We start from the raw sequence: 19,636 nt of genomic DNA on the forward strand, positions 1-19,636 counted from the left end.
ATTCGCGGAGACCACAGAACTTGACCAGGAACGATAAGAATCGCCCACCTTGGGTTGAGCTGTCCACTATCTGCCTCCTCCACTAACAAGTCAGCTCCCCCCACCCCCCAGGACAGGGACTTCCGTCTGCCTTGTCCAGCGGCACCCCTGTGCCTAGAACAGGTTTGGCACCCAGTCAGTGCTCAACAAATATATGTGGAATAAGCCCTCACAAGCCCCCTCCCCACCCGAGACTCCAAACAAGTCCCCAAAGACGCAAAAGCAATGGGGGCCAGGGGGCGTCAGTACAGTTTTAAAAAAAGGATCGGTTTTTAATTTACAAGAGTTCTAAATGTACAGAATTCTTTTAAAAAAATCGTTATACACAATAAATACAGTACAAAAAAATTTATCTTACAGTACTAGTTTTGTCTCCGAGATTTCAAAATCTGGCGCGGGTGGCTGGCGGCAGGAAGAACAGAGGGAAGACTGGTTGGGGAGGGGGGTGGGGGGAGGAAGACCCCGGTTTCCTGTTGGGGAGGTGCTCGCATTTCAGTGGAGGGACTGGAGGGTTCAAAATCTCTCTCTCTAGCTCACTCGAGCTCACACACAGGGACACAGGACACGGAGCTGGACGCACACACGTGGATGTGACAGGTGCCCTCGGGCCCGCTCCCGCCGCCCCCTCCCTGCGTTTCGGTCTGCAGCCTGTAGGGGGCGGTGGGGAGGCCGAGCGCGGCCCCCCAGGACCCTCCCAGCCCCGAGCGCCCCTGGCGCCCGGATCCGTGAAGCCGCACAGACAAGCCGGGGACCCCGACACGCGGGAGCGGTGGGAGCGGCCAGGTGCCCCCATCCCTGGCCAACACGCACGTGTCTCCCCGTGGAGCGGCGGGAAGGGGGGAGAAACGGGAAATGACACACCGGGGTGACCCCTCCTTTGGCAGGGGGACATTTTACATTACACCCGCTCCCCTAAACCCACGACCCCCACCCAACAAACTGGGCTGAAGCAGGAGGTGGGCCAGGAGGCTTTTGTGACTCAAATAACTTAGGCAAGAAAAACTCAGGGGATCCCCGGCTTGTGTCCCCGGGAGGCTGAGGTCGCACGCCCAGCTGTCCCCGGCGTCCCCGGCGCGAGGGGACGGGGAGGGAGGCCCGGCCCGGTGTTATCTGTTCAACGTCCTGGCGCCGAGGCCGCCGTTGTGACTGGAGGGCGGGTAGGCCTCCGGCCTGCGCAGGGGGGATGGGGGGGCGGGCGCGCCGGGCGTCTGAAGCGCGAGGTCGGCCGGGGCCTGCTGCAGGTTCAGGATGCTGTCGATGGCGCTCTGGAGGTGCTCCGTGAGCGCGTCGTCCTGCGGGCTGTCGCTGGAGAAGCTGGCCTGGTCCACGTCGGGGGACTCGGACTTGCGCCGCTTGGCGGGGGGCAGCGGGGGCGCCTCCCAGCCGGGCTCGCGGCTGCCGCTGCCCTGCCCGGCCCCGGCCGCGGGCTCGGGGCGCGCCGCCGCCACGCAGCGCTGGTACAGCTCGTCCTCCACCGCCGCCAGCTCGCGGATCAGCCCGCTGGTGGCCTCGTCCACTTTGGTGGGCAGCGGCGCCGGGCTGCCGCCCAGCGCCCGGCGGTGCCCGTCGCCTCTGCGCCCCGCCGCCCAGGGCCTCCACGTTCTCGCGATACGTCTTCCGCAGGGGCAGGCGGGGGCAGTGCGGGCCGGGCGCGGGGCTTGCGGTCAGCGGGGCCGGGCGGCGGGTGGTCCACCGTGCCGTTCATCTGGCGGCGCTGGGCGGCGGGGGCCGCTGGCGGGGCTCGGCCGCCTTGAGGGCGGCGGGCGGCGGCGGCGGCGGGGGCTGGTGCACGGGGTCCAGGGCCGTGTTGTGGACGACCTTGCTGAGCCCGGCCTCCTGCTTGATCTTGAGCTTGAGGCCGATGCGGCTGCGGGCCTCGTAGGTCTTGATGGGCGGGCGGTTGCGGGAGGGCATGGGGCCGTCCTCGTCGGCGTCCAGGGAGGAGGCGGCGGAGGACGAGGAGCACGAGGACAGCGAGGAGGAGGAGGCCCGGGCCCAGCTCACGGAGGGGGAGCCGCCCGCGCCCCCGTGCCGGATCACCAGCTTCGTGGGCAGGTGCAGGGGGGGCTGGGCCGGGGCCCCGGGCGCTGAGGACGGCGGGGGGCCGTGGCCGGGGAGCCGGTGTCCCTCGGAAGAGGCGGCGACGGGGAGGCCGAGCGAGCGCGAGGAAGACACGTACTCGTCTGCAGACAGAGGAGGGAGGCATGAGGCCCCGCAAGCGCAGAGCTGAGGAGCTGGTGGGCACTGGCCCCTCCTGACCGTTGGGCTAAGCCCTTGACTCTTCAGACCCTCAGGACACACTGCCAGGTACGACCCTTCCCGGCAATTCCCAAGTCCCCCTAATGTGCCAGCGGGGGGTGGCGCCGGAGAGTGGACGTTCCCTTAAATTTTGCAACTCAGGCACCTCCCCTGTTTCCCCCTAGTCCTGGCTCTGCTCTCCTGCTTTTCTCTCCCCCTGGGTGGGGGACGGGGGCGCAGCATGTTCCCTCCATGCCAGGATCAAGGGGTGAAATGGACACGCGGTGATGGAGGAAGATGAACTCAGTTCTCTCTGGTCGCAGCCCAGAGGTCAGGGGAGACCCAGCCGTGGCGGGCAGGCGGGGCTCGGGCGCCGCCTAGTGGTGGAGTCAGAAGGCCACGCACCCCTCTCCCCGACGTGGCCCCAAGTCCAATTCTGGGGCGCTGCGCGCGTAGCAGCGGCGGACACCTCTTCCTCCCCTCCCCTCTCACCCGGCTTCTCCTTGGCCAGCTGTTTGTCCAAGGCAAGGGTGGTCTTCTCCTCCTGAATGAACATTCGGTCGATCATGACCATCTCCGCTGAGGGGCTGACCCTCTGAGGGGGGAGAGAAGATGGGCAGGTGAAGAAGCCAGGAGGGGGAGGGGACCCGAGCAACCGGGATGGCTGGGAGCAGACTGCAAACTGCCCTTCTTGTGATCTCACACCAGCCTCTCTCCCTCCCTCAGTCCCTCCAGAGGAGCAGGCCTCACCCTGCCCAGAGGGGACCCAGGGAAGGGCAGGGTCCCCGGGGAGGAAGGTGACAGCCACCCTACCCGGGACTCCTCCAGGAGCAGGAGGCGGTATTTATTGAGCATGGCCTGGGTGCGTTTCAGCAGCTGCGTGGAGACCGTCTCAAATTCCTCGTCCACTGCGGAGGAAGAGAAGAGGTCCAGAGCCACAGCCGCTGGGGACGCGCACGGAGCCGGCGCGCCCCGACGCGCAGAGGAGCGCGCACGCAGGGTTGCGCTGGCATCTGATCCTCCCCACCCTCTGCAGTCCCCGCCAGCCCCCTCCACATACCAGGGACCCGACGGGGAGAGTCCGGGAGGGCTCACCTTTGTGGTAGTCATTCGGGGAGGGAAGGGCGCCCTGGTAGACGTGGTAGGGCAGGAGGCGATGCAGGGCGTCCTCGAAGGATGGGAAGGCTGTCTTGTAGTCAGGGTGCAGGACGGAGCCCTGATGTTTGTGCAAATGCTCCAAGAAACTGGGGGTGGGTGGGGAGAGAGCACACACACAGAGAGCTGGTGGTGAGGCCAGGAGAAGGCGGATCCCCACCTGAGCGCAGACAACCGCAGGGGAAAGAGAACGCTTCGTAACAATGGGTGTTAATCTGTGCTGAACATGCCGGCTCTGTCTCACTGAATCTCTGGCAGCAACCAAAGGAAGTGGGGGCTGTCATTATCCCCACTTTACAGATGAAGAAACTGAGACTGCGAGAGGTGAGATCCCTCCACCCAGAGCACATAGACTGAGGAAGAGGCAGAGCTGGGAGGCAGATGTCAGAGCTTGCAACTCATTCTCCATGCTATACTCGCTCTTGCCACCTGGGGTCATCATGTCCCCACACTGCCTTGGGCCCAACAGCAACCTTGGGGAGAGGGGAGGGAGGCTGGTTAGTGGGTTGGTGGGTGGGTCGGTAAGATCCTCTTCTCTCTCACCGGGCTGATTTCTACCACAGCACATATGACAGTGACTTATGTCTCTTTAGTGTGTGGTTGTTTCTCCCACCAGACATGCTGGTCTCCACCCTGTGCTGAAGACCAGAGGCCCCCAAACGACACGGGGCAGGTCTGTCTGGTGTTTCCAGAGGCCAGCACGGGACTGGGCAACGAGTGAGTACTTGATCAACACTCTCGGTGAAGGGAGGGCAGAAGAGAGGGAAAGAACACACACAAGCATCCAACATTTACCCATCCGTCCACGCAAACATCCATTCATCCACCCACCCATCCAAAACACCCATCCTTCCACCCATCCATCCACCCACCCAACCAAAACACCCATCCTTCCACCCATCCATCCATCCACCTAAACATCCATCCATCCACCCACCCATCCATCCACCCACCCACCCATCCATCTTTCTACCCACCCACCCACCCAGCCATCCACCCACCCAGCCATCCAGCTAGCCATCCACCCACCCAAACATGCATCCAGCCAGCCAGCCCTCTCCCCACCCCTCCATGACATTAAGCCCCAACGGCCCCAGCCCTGTCTCAGATGCTGAGGGGCAGCAGTGACCAAGCCACACCAAATCCCTCCCTCTGGAAGGCAGCAGCCCCGTGGTGCACGCGCGTCGTCTTCACAGTCTCATCGAACCCTCACCCCGTCACCCCACTATCACGACTATGACCACTGCATTTTCTAGGGGGGAACGGAAGGTCTTTGAGGGGAACGGTATTGCCCCAAACCACAGGGCTAACAACAGGTGGAGCAGGGCTCTGTACTCGGGCCTGCCGGACCCCACTTCTGAAGGGTGGTCCCCGCTTCCGGGAAGGTTTGGGGGCGGGGAAGCACAGGGACCGGGCGCTGCCACTCACCAGGCTTCTTTGCTGGGCTGCAGCGTGGGTGGCTTCTTCAGGCTGCTCAACTTGCTGTCATACTGGCGGGGGAGAAAGAGGCGAGTGAGAGGGTCACAACAGAGCCTTCCCTCCGAGCGCTGACCCCTTCTCCCCCAGCCTGGGATAAAGACGGGAGGCGGCTGATGCCCCCCGGGGTGGGGTCCCAGCGCCAGCCCTGCCCATCACACTCAACCTGTGGGGAAGGCCTGGGCAGGGCCCAGGCGGGGGACATGGCGAGGAGCGGGTGACAGGCAGGCGTGAGCGCTGGGTCCCCTCCTTCTCCAGGGTGGGTCTCCCCTAACTTCTGGTCTGGACACCAGGCACACTGCTGGTGTCTCCCTCCCTGCTCATCAGACGGCCTCTGTCTCCGCCATCACGTCTCTCTCCTCCCAGCCCTGACTTCTCTCATTTTGCCTCCCTTCTCTTCATCTTGACACCCCTCTCATGCCCAGGCTTCCCTCTTAGCCTCTGGCGCATCTTGTCTCCTTGTCTCCCCGAACCTCTGGGGTCCTGGTCCCCCCACCCGCCTCTCACCTCTGTCCTGCATTCCCGGACAGGCAGGTCTGCCTCAGTCTCCCCCGACACACAGTGCCCCTCCCTGTACGACCGTCCCATCTCCGCCGTCCCTGTGGACTCGCGGTGTCCCACGCCACTCCTGCCCCTCTGTCTGGGTCTCCCCCATCTCCTTTCTCCTGCGTCTCTTGTCCAGCCGTCTCCTGAGCTGACATCTGAAAGTGTCACCCTGTCCCTCCTCCTCCGGTCTCAAGCCCTCACCTGCTCCCGCCCCCAGTGACCATCTCGGGGTCTCAGGCCATCTCTCCTCTCGTCGCCCTGTCGTCTTGGTGTCTGTGGGTCTCTGTCCCAGTCTCTCAGTCTGTCTCGTGCCCCCCGCCTGGACTGTCTTGCTGTTCCACCCACTGCCTGGATTTGTCTCGTCCGCCCCCTCTGACGGCCTGTCTGTCAGCCTCACCTGCCCCTCCTGCCCCTGGGGGCTCCTGTGCCCGCCGGCCCCTTTCCCGGTTCCCTGGCAGTGTCACGCTGGCCCCAGCCCTCCGCTCTGGGGGCCCCTTACCTGCAGCCCGGAGGACTTCCCTGGCCCGGATGAAGCGGCCTTGGCCACACTCAGGGTCGGGAGGCTGCTGGCAAAAGCTTTGCTCTCGGCAGGAAGCAGAGAAGGGAGGCCTAGGGGTGGGGTGGGGACAGACAGGGCTCAGGGGTCACTGGCACGGAGGCCCCCTCCACAATCGCGACCCCCAAGCCTGCACCCCGCCCTCCTCTGGTTCCTTGGCCTCGGCGGCCTCGCAGCCCTGGAGTGAGTGCCCCTCGGATCTGGGGAGACAGCCCCTCCTGCACCTGCCGTGCCCCGTGAGGTCTGGGCCACCCTTGGGTCAGCACCCACAGCTCTGCCCCAGCCCGTCCTCCCTGGCGCTCAGCCTCCCGCCCACCCGCCTCTGGGCCCCCATCTCTCCTCATGGGCTACCTCTCCCCTACCTGCGGTGGCCATGGGTGCCGGGGCAGGGGGATGGCTGGGGGCGGTGGGGGTCCCCGATGGGGCTTGCCCGCTGACCAGCACAGAGGCAGTGGGGCTGGCGAGGGGCCCCAGGCTGGCGGTCTGCGGGGCGGCGGGGGGACCCCCGGCCTTGTTCTGGAGGATGATTCCGGACGGCACCTGAGGAGGGGACAGGTGATTGAGGGGCTGGGGGCATGCGCTAGGAGTGGGCCGGCCAGGCACCAGGGCTCGGGGGAGAAGGCGCTGGGGCCGGTCCCCGCCTCTGATTACCTGGTGAAATCTCTCGAGAAGAGCCTTCGGCTGGGGCAGCGCCGGGAAGGGGGTGGTCACCATCTGGAAGGTCCGAGGAGGCGGTGGGGGGGGCGCTGCGGGCTCGGGGACCAGGTGGAGGGTCGGAGGGGGTGTGGGGGACTTGTGGGGCCCCTGGCTGGGTGGGAACTGGAGCTGGAAGTCGGGGGGTGTGGGGGCTGGCAGCCTGGTGGATGTCTCAGAGGCCACAATGGAGGAGGTGGAGGTTGGAGGGAGGTGGGGGGCCGGAGGCAGCGGGCCCTCTGGGGGGTGGGATGGGGGACGCAGAGGGGCTGGGGTGGGCCTGGGGCAGTGGGGGCCGGGGTGCTGGCAGGTGGGGGCGCCCAGCTGGTTCTGGATGACAAAGATGCCAGGCAGAGTGGGGGCCTGGGGCGGGGGCAAGGGTGCAGGGCTGGCTCTGAGGGTGGGCGAGACAGGCTCTGGGGCTGGGAGGGAGGGCGGGAGTGGGGTCGGGAGGGTGGGCGGGAAGGGGGCCGGGCAGGGTGTGGGGAGGGCAGGTGGGTGCTGTCTCCCAGAGGGGTCTGGTGAGGTAGTGACGGGGAGGAGGAGGGGCCTGGGCCCTTCAGCGGAGCTGCTGCCGGGATCTGGGCAGGGGAGGGAGGGAGAGGGGAGGGGGCGGGGTCAGAACCAACCTTGGCTCCCATTGCCACAAGACGCTGGGGACCCCGGCCACTCCCACCAGAAACCCCCCTTCTCAGCCACCCCTTGTCCCACCTGTTTCTCAACCCCCCACCTCACTCTTCCACCTCTGTCCCCCCACCTCACCCCTGCACCGGTCCCCCTCACCCCTCCACCTCCTTCCCCAACTCACCCCTGCACCCATCCCCCACCTCTCCACCCGTCCCCCACCTCACCCCTGCACCCGTCCCTACATCACCCACGCACCCGACTCCCACCTCACCCCTGCACCCGTCTGCCACCTCACCCCTGCACCCATCCCCAACTTCTCCACCTCCATGCCCACCTCACCTCTGCACCCATTCCCCACCTCTCCACTCGTCCCTACATCACCCTTCCACCCGTCCCTGACCTCACCCTTCCACCCGTCCCCCACCTCAGCCCTGCACCCGTCCCCACCTCACCCTTGCACCCGTCCCCACCTCACCCCTGCACCCGCCCCACCTCTCCACCTGCCCGCCACCTCACCCCTCCACCCGTCCCCTACATCACCCCTGCACCCATCTGCCACCTCACCCCTGCACCTGTCTTCCCACCTCACCCCTGCACCCGTCGCCACCTCACCCCTGCACCCGACCCCACGTCACCCCTGCACCCATCCTCCACCTCTCCACCCGTCCCTCACCTCACCCCTGCACCCGTCCCCCACCTCACCTCTGCACCTGTCTTCGCACCTCACCCCTGCCCCTGTCCCCAACTCACCCCTGCACCCGTCCCCACCCATCCACCCGTCACCCACCTCACCCCTCCACCCGTCCCCTATATCACCCCTGCACCCGACCCCCACCTCACCCTTGCACCCATCCCCCATCTCTCCACCCATCCCCACTTCACCCCTGCACCCGTCCCCACCTCACCCCTGCATCCATCCCTACCTCACCCCTGCACCCGTCCCCCACCTCAACCCTGCACCCGTCCGCCACCTCACCCCTGCACCCGTCCCCCACCTCACCTCTGCACTTGTCCTCATCTCACCCCTTGGCCCGTCTCCCACCTCACCCCTGCACTTGTCATCTCACCTCTTCACCCATCCCCCACGTCGCCCCTGCACTCATTCCCCCCTCACCCCTGCACCTGTCCCCACCTCCCCCTCCATACCTCTGCCCTCTCATCTCAGCCCTCCCCAATCCCCCCAGATGAAGGCAGCCCTGCAGGATTTGGGGGGCAGCAGCAGAGGAAGCAGCGGCGGCGGCGGGGGCACCACACTAGCTGCCCAGCGGGGAGAGGGGGCCAGGGAGCGCGAGCACAGCAGCAAGAGGAAGGAGGCGGCTGGGCGGGTCCGTGTCCCGGCCGCCAGCCCAGCCTGAGCGTCCAGCTCACCCACGACAACAGACAGCAGCGGAGACGCCGTGGCTGCGTACCGGGGTGTGGGGCCGATGGCTGTGGAGGGCATGGGGGAGGGGGCATGGGGACCGGGGACCCAGGAGCCAAGGATAAAGATTGAGACTGAGGAGCAGGGCCAGGCCCCCTCTAAGTGTCCAGGGCCTCTGCCTCCGTGTGCCTGTGTGGCTGTGGCTGCAGGCCTGTCTAGGTGCCACGCGAGCCTGCAGGTAGGTGTGTGTGTGCGCGCGCGCGCATGGGCATCAGAATTGCACACACGATCTGGGCACTAGTTCTGTAACACGTACACAGCGACCTCGCCTAGAACATGCCTCAGCCAGAGTGCCTTGCCCCTCTGCACTCCCCTCCCCGAGATCACCTCCCCAAGCACTATAACCTTGGCAGCCGCTGTTTAACCAGGAGTGCCAGCTGTGTGCCCAACACAGCTGTGTGAACAGCAACAGTTCACACTGACCCGGCACGTACGGCTGCCCACTTGCCCCCACTCATGTGGTCTCTGCATGGCCCTGAGAACTGTGATGATATTGAATCCATTTCACAGATAAGAAACTGAGCCTGGGAAGCCAAAATGCCTGGTCCAGAGTCTCCAGACAGGGAGAGGCGGACCTTGTGCTGGTCGTCTCCCTGCCTTCCGGCTACTCAGTGACTTCAAAGCTGACGGAGGAGGACTCAGGCCCAGAGGGCTTAGGGGATTTGCCACCCGATGCCACCACGCAACAAAGCTGGGGCCCTTTGCTTCAAGCCTCCAAAGTGGGCCGACTCGTGATTTCAGAGTTCCGACTTGGTTGAAGCCTCCAGGCTTGGCCCTGAATAACTCTAGCAATTCAAAATAAAAAATCAACCAAGCAATCAATCTATACATCCCCAGAGGCGTGCCACCTCTAAGGACAGATCAGAAGGCCAGCCTTCAACTCTCAGGGGGCTGGTGAGCTTGTCACCTGGACAGCCCTCCAGAAGGCAGTTTGACCTGGTGACTTTGAAAGGGCCATGACCTTTGACCTGGCATTCTCCCCTCCAGGAATCTGTGATACAGAGCATTCAGGCACTGGCTCACAGGGCTGCCCACTGTGGGGGTATTTACAATAGAGAAAATAGGAAAACACCCAGCTGGCCAGCAGCAGGTGAGCAGCTAAGTGACTAAGGATGAGAGAGCTGGCCCATCCACACCACTCTAACACACGCTTCCAGGGCTTGGTGAAGGGGCTGACACACACGTGCTAAAATGCCGAGTGAAACAAGAAGAATAAGACACTACATGATCGCTGGACAACTGGAAAAATTGCATTATGGACAGTGGATTTGATAACAATATTGTCTCAATGCTAAATTTGCTGAATTTGATAACTCCACTATGGTTAAGTAAGAGTACGTTCTTGTTCTTAAGGGCTGAAATATTAAGGAGCAAAGGAGCATAATGTCTATAATTTACTCTAAAATGATTGAGGAAACAAAATATATACATATTGAGAGAGCTAAGGATAAAGCAAATGTAGCGAAATATTTACAGTGGGTGAATCTGATGAGGCAGCCAGCTTCCAAATGGGCCCACAACAATCCCCGCCTCCTCATAGTCAGTCTCCGCCCACAACGTACCATAGCTGGTCTCTGTGACGAATAGGATATGGCGGAAGTGATCATATGCTAATTCCAAGGTTAGGTTATAAAAAAGACTGCAGCCTGCAGCCTGGGCGCTCTCCCACTCTCTTTCTGTTCGATCATTCACTCAGGGGAAGCCAACTGCGGAGCATGTTATGAGCTACCCTTTGAAGAGGCCCGTGTAGGGAGGAGCTGAGGCCCCCTGCCAACAGCCATATGAATGAGTGGTCTTGGAAGCAGATTCTCCAGCCCAGACAAGCCTTCAGATGACTGCAGCCCCGGATGACATCTTGACTATACCTCATGAGAGATTTCAAGCCAAAACCCTTCAGCTAGGGCACTTCCAGATTCCTGACCCTTAGAAACTGTGTGAGGTAAGTTAATGTTTGTTGTTTTAAGCAGCTAAGTTTTGGGGTAATTTGTTACACAGCAATAGAGAACTAATACATCTGGGTAAAGAGTAAAGAACTCCCATGAGTTCTCTGTACTATTCTCACAACTTTGCTATATGTTTGAAATAATTTTAAAATGAAGTTAAAAAATACCCAAAAATTTAATAAAAAAACTTTTTTTAATCTGTTCTCATTAGGGGCTGACCCCATGGCATAGCGGTTAAGTGTGTGCGCTCCACTGCTGGCGGCCCGGGTTTGGATCCTAGGCACGCACCGATGCACCGCTTGTCAAACCATGCTGTGGCGGCGTCACATATAAAGTGGAGGAAGACGGCCACAGATGTTAGCCCAGGGCCAGTTTTCCTCAGCAAAAAAAAAGAGGATTGGCATGGATGTTAGCTCAGGGCTGATCTTCTTCACAATAAATAAATAAATAATCTGTTCTCATTAAAAATGCAGAGACAGGGGCCGGCCCCATGGCCTAGTGGTTAAGTTCGGCACAATCCACTTTGGCAGCCCGGGGTTCAGTTCCCAGGCATGGACCTACACCACTCATCAGCGGCCATGTTGTGGCGGCAACCCAGATAAAAAATAGAGGAGGATTGGTACAGATGTTAGCTCAGGGACGATATTCTGCACCCAAAAATAGGAAGACTGGTGACAGATGTTAGCTCAGGGTGAATCTTCCTCAGCAAAAAAAAAAAAAAAAAAAAAAAGCAGAGACAAATACATACACATGCACACACACACACACACACCCACAAACCAAGTCAAAAACCAAATGAAATACTGCTGGAAATATCTGCAATTCATAACTCAAGTTCATTTTTCTTATATATAAAGAGCCTCTAGAAATCACTAAGAATAACAACCAGTGAGAAAAGGGGGGCCAAGGATATGATGAGATAGTGCACAGAAAAGGAAACACCAGAGGCTTAAGTATTTCAAGAGATGCTCAACCTCACTTGTAATAAGAGAAATGCACATCTACAGAACCCTATGGAACCATTTTCACTCATCACATTAGGAATAAGCCATATGTCTCATAAAGACACTCTCGTATATGGCCTGTAGGGGTCTAAACTGGTACAATTTGCTACAACTCCAGACAAACGCCCTTCAGCAGCAGCTATCCAAATTATAAGCCCACATTTGCTCTGATCCAGCAAATAGGCTTCCAGGAAGCGACCAGACAGATACACCTGCACGTGTGGGAAATGAGAGGTGCACGAGTTGCTTCCTACAGCTCTGAGGGAGGGTCAAAGCCTGGGCGTGGTCCTGGGCATCGGTGCAGCATTCACTGGGGAATGAACCACAGTCCATCCCTGTTCGTACAGAGGAACACTTCATGACTGTAACAAAGGACCGAGGATACTGTCCAGCTGCTGTCAGAGTAAGTGCATCATGTGGCACCTTCCGGGTAAAGAGGAAGGGGAGAGAAAAGTTAATTCACATTTGCAGCAGGCTGTATACGCACACAGAGCTGGAGGGATGTACACAAGATAAGTCACTGTGGTTGTCTAGAGGGGCACGTGGGCTGGGAATCAGACGTGGGTGGGATGCTTTCCCCTGAACTTTTAAAAAAGCTTCTTGATGACTGAACCCTGTGAACATAAAACCTAATTTAAAAAACGAAAAACGTTTTAAATGGATGGGAAGAAAAACAAAAAGGCTAAGAGAAAACGTCACACCAAAAATGTCACCAGCAGCTTCTGCACGGTGGTGTTGTGGGCGATTTATTTCTCTTCTTTGTTCTTTGTTGTATTTTTAAAATTCTCTAAATGAGCAGGACATTATTTTTATAATGACTTTTTAAAAACTTCCACATGAGTGGAATGTTTACCAAGAGATTCCAACTGCCCATGTGTAGACAGCAAGATGCTCAACTTCAAGCAGAATGAAAGTGCGGGAGGGGAGGTGTTTTTCTGCCTGGCGGGGAGCAAGCCGGCTGCCGGAGGAAGCCTTCATTGGCACAAACCTCACGGTGGAGCAACAGGTCTAGCACTTTCCATAAAATGTTTGGAAAGAGCATATACCCTCTGATTCAACAACTCAATTTCTACAATTTACCCTACAGGTATTTTCACACATATGTGCAAAGCCGGGTACAAGAATATTTATAGGAGTGGGTTTTTTTTAACAATTACATGGGAAACCACCCTAGGTACTCACGAATAGGGGACTGAATAAATAAGTCATGGTGTGTCCATATAATGAAATACAGTCAAAATGTGGCAAATTACAGCCCACAGGCCAAATCTGGCCTGCCTCCCCCTTGGCCTACCATTTTGTATGGCCCACGAGCTAAGAATAGTTTTTATATTCTTAAATGGCTGAAAAGAAATCAATAAAAGCATGCTATTTTGTGACTCATGAAAACGATATGAAATTCAAATTGTGTCTACAATAGAGTGTCCACAAATAAAGTTTTATTGGAACACGCTCCTGCTCATTGATTTCTGTGTGGTCTACAGTCATTTCTTCTTGTTCTTCTTCTTTTTTTTTCTTTTGAGGAAGATTAGCCCTGAGCCAACATCTGTTGCCAATCCTCCTCTTTTTGCTGAGGAAGATTGGCCCTAGGCTCACGTCCGTGCCCATCTGCCTCTACTTTATACGTGGGATGCCACCACAGCATGGCTTCAAAAGTGGTGTGCAGGTCTGCACCGAACCCGTGAACCCCGGGCCACTGAAGCAGAGCGTGTGAACTTAACCGCTATGCCACCAGGCTGGCCCCTCTACAGCCACTTCTGCGTTATAATGACAGAGACCCACAAAGCCTAAAATGTTCACTATTGGCCCTTTATAGAAAGTACTGGCCCTTTATAGAAAGCGTGCCTGGCTTCTCTCACTGTGTAGGACTTTCAACATGCCCCACTTTGTTCTAGCACTTTACACATATTAATTTATCCCTGACAACAAACCCATGAAGTAGATACTGTTATTTTCATCTTCATTTTACAGCTAAGGAAATGGAGGCACAGAGAGGTAAGCGACTTGCCGAAGGTCACAGAGCCTATAAGTGGCAGTCGGGGTTCCAGAGTCCCTGATCCTCACTACCACTCCCCAACAACTCTCCGGGATGGTGGTTTTCAAACCACGCCTAGCGCCCACGGGTAACGGCTCCTCTCATCTCACTGTGGTGCACGCAGCACAGGGAGGGTGCTCAGATGCGTGGTTGGGTTCCTGCCTCCGTTCATTTATTCAATAAAAGCTCACGGAGCATCTGCTGTGTGCCAGGCACTGTTCTGGGCGCTGGGGACACAGCAGGGACAGAGCTGCCACAACTCTCTGCCCCCGTGGAGTTTACACTATAGCAAGGACAACAAGACAGCAGACAAGGAAAATATGCAGGCGCTCAGATGGTGTGAGCGCTATGGAGAACTATACAGCAGAGAAGATGGCAAGGGAGGCCGGGCTGTGCGAGGGAGCAGGCTCTAGTCTGAGACGAAGTGCCTGGGGAGGGTGGGAAGGAGTACATGGCGTGACCAACTTGTTCCATTTGCCCGAGACTGTCTCCGTTTTATAACTGAAGGTCCTGTCTCCCAAGAACCTCCCAGTGCTGGGTAACTGGGATGGCTGGTCACCCAAGGAGGGAGTCTAGACAGGCACCTCACATTCAAGTGTCTGCAGAGTGTGCAACAGTGAAATGGCAGAGAACCAACGTGCCCCAGCCTGGCTCTCAGCCCCAGTGCTCGGGGAGGGGAAGCCACTTGCCGGAGGGACCAGGCCCACGTCTGACCCACTCTAGGAACAGTGCTGCCACTTGAGTCTCTCATGGGCCAGGTGGCCCCTCCCCCCGCCCCTCCCCCTGCCCGTTTCTCCTCCCTCTGCAGAGATGACCTGATGCTATCTTGTCTCCATGTCCCCCTGGACTAGACCCACGCTCGACCCATAACAACAACAGCTAAAATAATAACAGCAGATATTTCTCAAGTGCTTACTCTGTGTGAAGCATATATTAACTCGTTTACTCCTCCTAATAGACCTATAAGAAACTGTTACTCCCATTCTCCGGATGAGGAAATCGAGGCTCAGCAGTTGTAGGAACTTGCTCAGGGTCAAGGCCTGGCACACAGTAAGCGCCCCCTTCCCCAAACATCTGTTGATGGAAGGAAGGAACTGGCTGCTTAAAGTCACATGGGAAGTAGCAGAGCCTCAAAGTGAAATCATGGCAGTTTAAGGCCCAAGCCCAGCTGATTTCTGCCATCCCTCCTCTTCCTCCTATCCTAATCTATCTATCCACTGGTCCTTCTTGAGCAAGTAAAATATCCACCCCTCCAGAATAAAAGGTGGCCCTCCCTACCCTCTCATGGGCTTATGACTCATAAGAGACAAAGGCTAATTTTCCTAATATGTAAAGAGTTCCTACAAATCAACAAGAAAATGACCAGCAACCCAAATTTTAAAATGGCAAAGGGTATGAACAGGAAATTCCATAGAAAAGAAAACACGTATAGCCCTAAATCTATAAACACCTGCCCAGCCCCATTCATAGTAAAAGAAATGCAAATTCAAATGAAACGAGATACTGTTCTTCACCTACCAGATTGGCCAATTTCAATACATTGCTGAGGTTGTGAGAAAACAGGCACAGATCATACATTGCTGATATAGGCTAAACCAACTGCTACTCCATAGAGGGCAACTTGGCAAAATCTGTCAAAACTATAAATGCATATGCTCCTAGACAGACCCAGCACCTTCCTTTTTAAGAACTTATCCTACAAAGTAATATATGTACAGATTCATTCTCTACAGCCTTGCTCATAATAGCTAACGACTGGAAGTGACCCAAATGCTCACCAACAAGGACTGGTTAAATAAACAGCACATCCACAGAATGGAATACTATGCAGTCATGTAAAAGAAAAAAGTACAGTCTCCAAGATGAATTTTTCAATGATGTAAGCAAGGTGTAAAACTGCCTGCAGATTATGCTCTTGTTTTTGTAAAAACAGGAGAAAAAGAATCCAGATATCATTTTTGCTCGTCTGTGCGTGGAAAAGGATGCAAGAAACTGCCTCAGGGAGGGACAGCAGGAGTCTGCGGCTCTGGAGAGGGGGCTTTCATCTAGATCTTTCGGTATCTTGAAATGTGAACTATCTGAATGTATTCCTTATCCAGATGTGAAAATGATAATTTTAGGAAATAATCAATCATCTGCCATGTGTATCTTGTGTCCCTGCCTAGAATGTGGGCTCCCTCGGGGCTGGCCCTGGTCTCAAGTGTCCACGACTGTCAGGACCCTCAGGAAATATCCGGGGAGGAAGGAGAGCGCCGTTTCCCAAGCCAGTGAGACAGAGAGGCAGCAAGGCAGCCAGAGAGCGAGGAGGAGCGGGGAGAGGGGGCGAGGGGCAAGGCTGGTCTGAGCTAGGGCAGCGGCTGCTGGGTTCATCTACCTGGGGGGCCGGCGCCGGGGCAGCCTGGCTGTCGGGGGCCTGAGGGCCGAGGCCAGCTCCTTTGGCGACAGGGGTGGTCAGGGCTGGGTCTTGGGCGGGAGGCGGGGCGCTGACTATGACCGAGGCGGGCACGGAGAGGTGGGGGCCCTCTGCGGAGAGGGGCTGCTGGCTCCTCTCCTGAAATGGGCAGCCCACACAGGGTCAGAAGGTCACCCCCGTGGACCCGCAGCCCCCCCACCCCGAGACCCCCGTCCCCACTGATGCTCCAGAGAAGCAGGGGTGGGAACCGGACAGGACGGGCACCGAGAGGCTGGCACAGAGGCCCACGGGACCGGGACCCCTGGGTTCCAGGCGCCGGGGGAGCTGCAACCCAGGCAGCTGGTCCCACCGCGTCCCTGTCAGTCGCCCTCCATCTCTCCCGCCCCGTCTGTCTGTCCATGTCTTGCCTACCCTCTGTGACCCCTCTCCAATCCTCTAATAGGAGGGCAGTCTGTCTGCTAGTCGGCCAGTCGGTCCTCCTTGTCAATCTGTCAGCCAGCCAGCCGTTCACTCTCTGTGTCTGTCTGTCTGTCAGTCAACCAGTCCCTCTCCTTGTCAGTCTGTCAGAGGGTCCATCCCCTTGTCTGTCTGTCTCCCTGTCACCCTCGGCCTCCTCCTAAGGGACGTCCCTACCCAGAGCAAGGGTGCCACCTCCGAGACGCTCTCCCTAGCCCCCGAGACCATCTCCAGTCGCTGCCTTGGCTATACCCAGTTAAATCTGATTTCAGCTCGGGGCCCCTCTCCACGCACAGCCCCTGCCCCCGTGGCCCCTCCTCCCCGCCGCCCGCCCTGGTTACCTGGGGCAGGAACATCTGCAGGGAGTCCTGAGTGAGGATGGCCGTGGCGGCGGCAGAGGGTGGCTGCCCCAGGACGATCTTCTCTGGGCTGGACGCCAGGCCTGGGCTGGGCTGGGGGGTGGTGGCCTGAGGCGGGGCGGCGGCCTGAGGGGTGGGGGCCTGCGGGGGCTGCTGCTGCGCCTGCGGCTGCTGGAGGCCCAGAGGCAGCGGCGTGCTCACCGCAGGGGGCACCTGGGGGGCCGTCTGCACCGTGAGGACAGGCGCGGCCTCCCCGGCGGCGGCGGCAGGGGTGGCCGGCTGCACCAGCCCGTCGGGGGCGTTGAGCATGGCCACGGCGCTGGGGGGCAGAGTGACCCCCTGGAGGACGGTGGCGGCGGCGGGGCCGGTGGGCGCCGGCTGGCTCTGCGTGGGCAGGCTGCCTGCGGCCAGCGACACGGGCATCTGGAAGAGTGCCGGCTGGCCCACCTGGATGGGGGTGGCCGAGAGGATGTGGGCCGCGCTGTGGGCCCCGGAGTGGGGCGCCAGCACGGGGCCCAGGCTCAGCGGGCCCGCCAGGTTCTGGTTGGTGAGGATGGGGTTGGCGATGAGCTGTCCGCCCGCGTGGGGGGCCGCGGCCAGGATCTGCCCCCCCACGTTGGCCGGCAGGGCCGAGAGCGGCTGCGGCAGCTGCACCGCGGAGGCGCCGGGCAGCAGGAACTGGTTCTGGCCGGGCAGCATGTGCGGGGCGGGGATGACGATGCTGCTGCCTTGGTTCAAGAGGTGGACGCTCATGGGCTTGCTCAGGGCGCCGGGGGGCTGCGGCGGGGCGGCCCCCGTGGTGGTGGCGGGAGGCTGCTTGAAGACGTTGGCCTGCAGGGCGGGCGCCGGGAAACCGGAGAGCACCACGTTCTGGCCGGCCTTGCCCGCAGCCATGAAAGTCAGGTTCTGGGGGGGCTTGGGCGGCTGCGGGAGGCCCCCCGTCTCGCCCTGGATGGTGAGCGTGGCGCCCGCGGGGGCGAACGGCTTGGGGGTCAGCTGGTAGAGCTTGGGGGGCAGCACCCCGGCGGGCTTGGGCTGGATGGGCGTGGGCGTGCGATGCAGGATCACGTTGGGCGCCGGGACCAGCGGGGACGTGCCAAGGCCTGGGGCCACCGCCAGTGGCTGCCCGGAGGGTGCCCCGCCGGCCGCCGCTGTGGCCGCTCCCGCCCCTCCAAACACTGAGTTCCCGTTGAGCGTGGTGGCCACGGCCGCTGGAAGGTTCTTCTGGATGACCAGGCCAGCCCCCTGGGGCGAGACGCCAGCCGATGCCAGGGTCACCGGCTCTGAGGGGCCGGCCGCCGAGGCCAGATAGCCACTGACAGGCACCTGCTTGGCCAGGAGCTGGGAGGTGGGCGGGTTGAGTGCCATGACGGGCTGGCCCACCACTTGGATGGGTGCCAGGCCGAGCGTGGCCGCCGTGGCGCCCCCAGGGCTGCCGTTGGGCAATCCTTGGAGGCCGGGGATGGGCTGCAGGGTCACATTGCCCAGGCCCACGGGCTGCAGGAAGGGCTGGACGCTCAGGGCTTTGTTGACCACGTCCTGGGGCGGCACCAGGGCCTGGTGGGTCAGTACGGTCGGCGGGGCCTGCAGCCCCAGCAGGTCGGGGCCGCCCGGGAAGAGGGCCTGGGGCCCCGCGGCCACGGCGGCAGCCCCTCCGGCCCCCGCCGGGCCCGCCCCGCCATCCGCGGGCTGCAGAGTGGGCAGCTGGAAGGGCCCCAGGTCCAGCTCGGCCTCAGCTTCGAGCGTCTGCTCGGTGATGTTGGCCTCTTGGAGGCTCTGCTGGAGGATGTCACAGGGCTGATCAGCGCCTCCGCCGCCCCCGCCACCGCCCCCCGCGGCCGGTGAGCCCAGAATGTCATCTTCCAGGAAGTCGAGGTCCACGCTGGGGGCCGGCTGGCTGGGCTCCGGGTTCAAGTGGTTGCCAGAAGCTTCTTGCACATGGAGCTAGAGCCAGGTAAGGGGGGAAGGAAAGAGCTGAGGTTAGCAAGGGGTCGGGCTCAGCTCAGGTGCAGCAAGGGACACTGGATGTGAAGGTGGCACGGTCAGAAAGAACATTCCATCTGGAAGTGGCTGGACCTGGGGTCAAATGCCAGCTCCGCCAGGGCTTAGCTGAGTAACCTGGGCCTTGCTGAATATGAACTTTTTCATCTGTACACATAAGTAGAATGTAATAACACTCTTTTTTTTAGTGAGGAAGATTGGCCCTGAGCTAACATCTGTGCCCATCTTCCTCCACTTTATATGTGGGACGCCGCCACAGCATGGCTTGATGAGTGGTACGTGGGTCTGCACCTGGGATCCGAACCCACGAACCCTGGGCCGCCGAAGTGGAGTGTGTGAACTTAACCACTATGCCACCGGGCCGGCCCCTAAAACCCGTTTTTTAAACAGCCCTACGGGCCCATAATACTTATCTGCAATTCCAAAACCCAAAAGGCTCTGAAAACCGGACATGTTTTTATAACTCTTTTGGCAGCAAAACCCGACCAGCATTGATGTGGCACTCTCAGGGAAAGGTGCGATTGATCCTCGTGACGTGACTCTTCCTAAGCGTGACCATGGGAAGGTGAGGGAGTGTTATGTTAGACGCAGCACACACACATTCCCGCATCACCTTTCCAGAATCTAAAAAATCCTGAATTCCGAAACACACCTGGCCCCAAAGCTTTCGGATAA

At 59.5% G+C, this 19,636-nt stretch overlaps 1 protein-coding gene across 1 annotated transcript in view; it reads right to left on the bottom strand.

The window, feature by feature from the left end:
• Positions 1-285: 285 nt before the first annotated feature.
• Positions 286-19,636, bottom strand: part of BICRA (BRD4 interacting chromatin remodeling complex associated protein) — a 71,168-nt gene continuing 51,817 nt past the window's right edge. Inside the window, 16 exon segments of the mRNA XM_087421450.1 lie at positions 286-1,614; positions 1,616-1,696; positions 1,698-1,749; positions 1,752-2,222; positions 2,770-2,872; positions 3,091-3,185; positions 3,373-3,521; positions 4,861-4,922; positions 5,954-6,063; positions 6,373-6,550; positions 6,662-6,972; positions 6,975-7,021; positions 7,023-7,077; positions 7,080-7,284; positions 16,107-16,283; positions 16,943-18,904. Coding sequence (XP_087277576.1) covers positions 1,146-1,614; positions 1,616-1,696; positions 1,698-1,749; positions 1,752-2,222; positions 2,770-2,872; positions 3,091-3,185; positions 3,373-3,521; positions 4,861-4,922; positions 5,954-6,063; positions 6,373-6,550; positions 6,662-6,972; positions 6,975-7,021; positions 7,023-7,077; positions 7,080-7,284; positions 16,107-16,283; positions 16,943-18,904 — 4,527 coding nt within the window. The 3' untranslated portion in view covers positions 286-1,145.

This window comes from Ceratotherium simum, chromosome 33 (genome assembly GCF_057802395.1).
Source record: "Ceratotherium simum simum isolate JZ-2026a chromosome 33, ASM5780239v1, whole genome shotgun sequence".
NCBI lineage: Eukaryota > Metazoa > Chordata > Mammalia > Perissodactyla > Rhinocerotidae > Ceratotherium > Ceratotherium simum.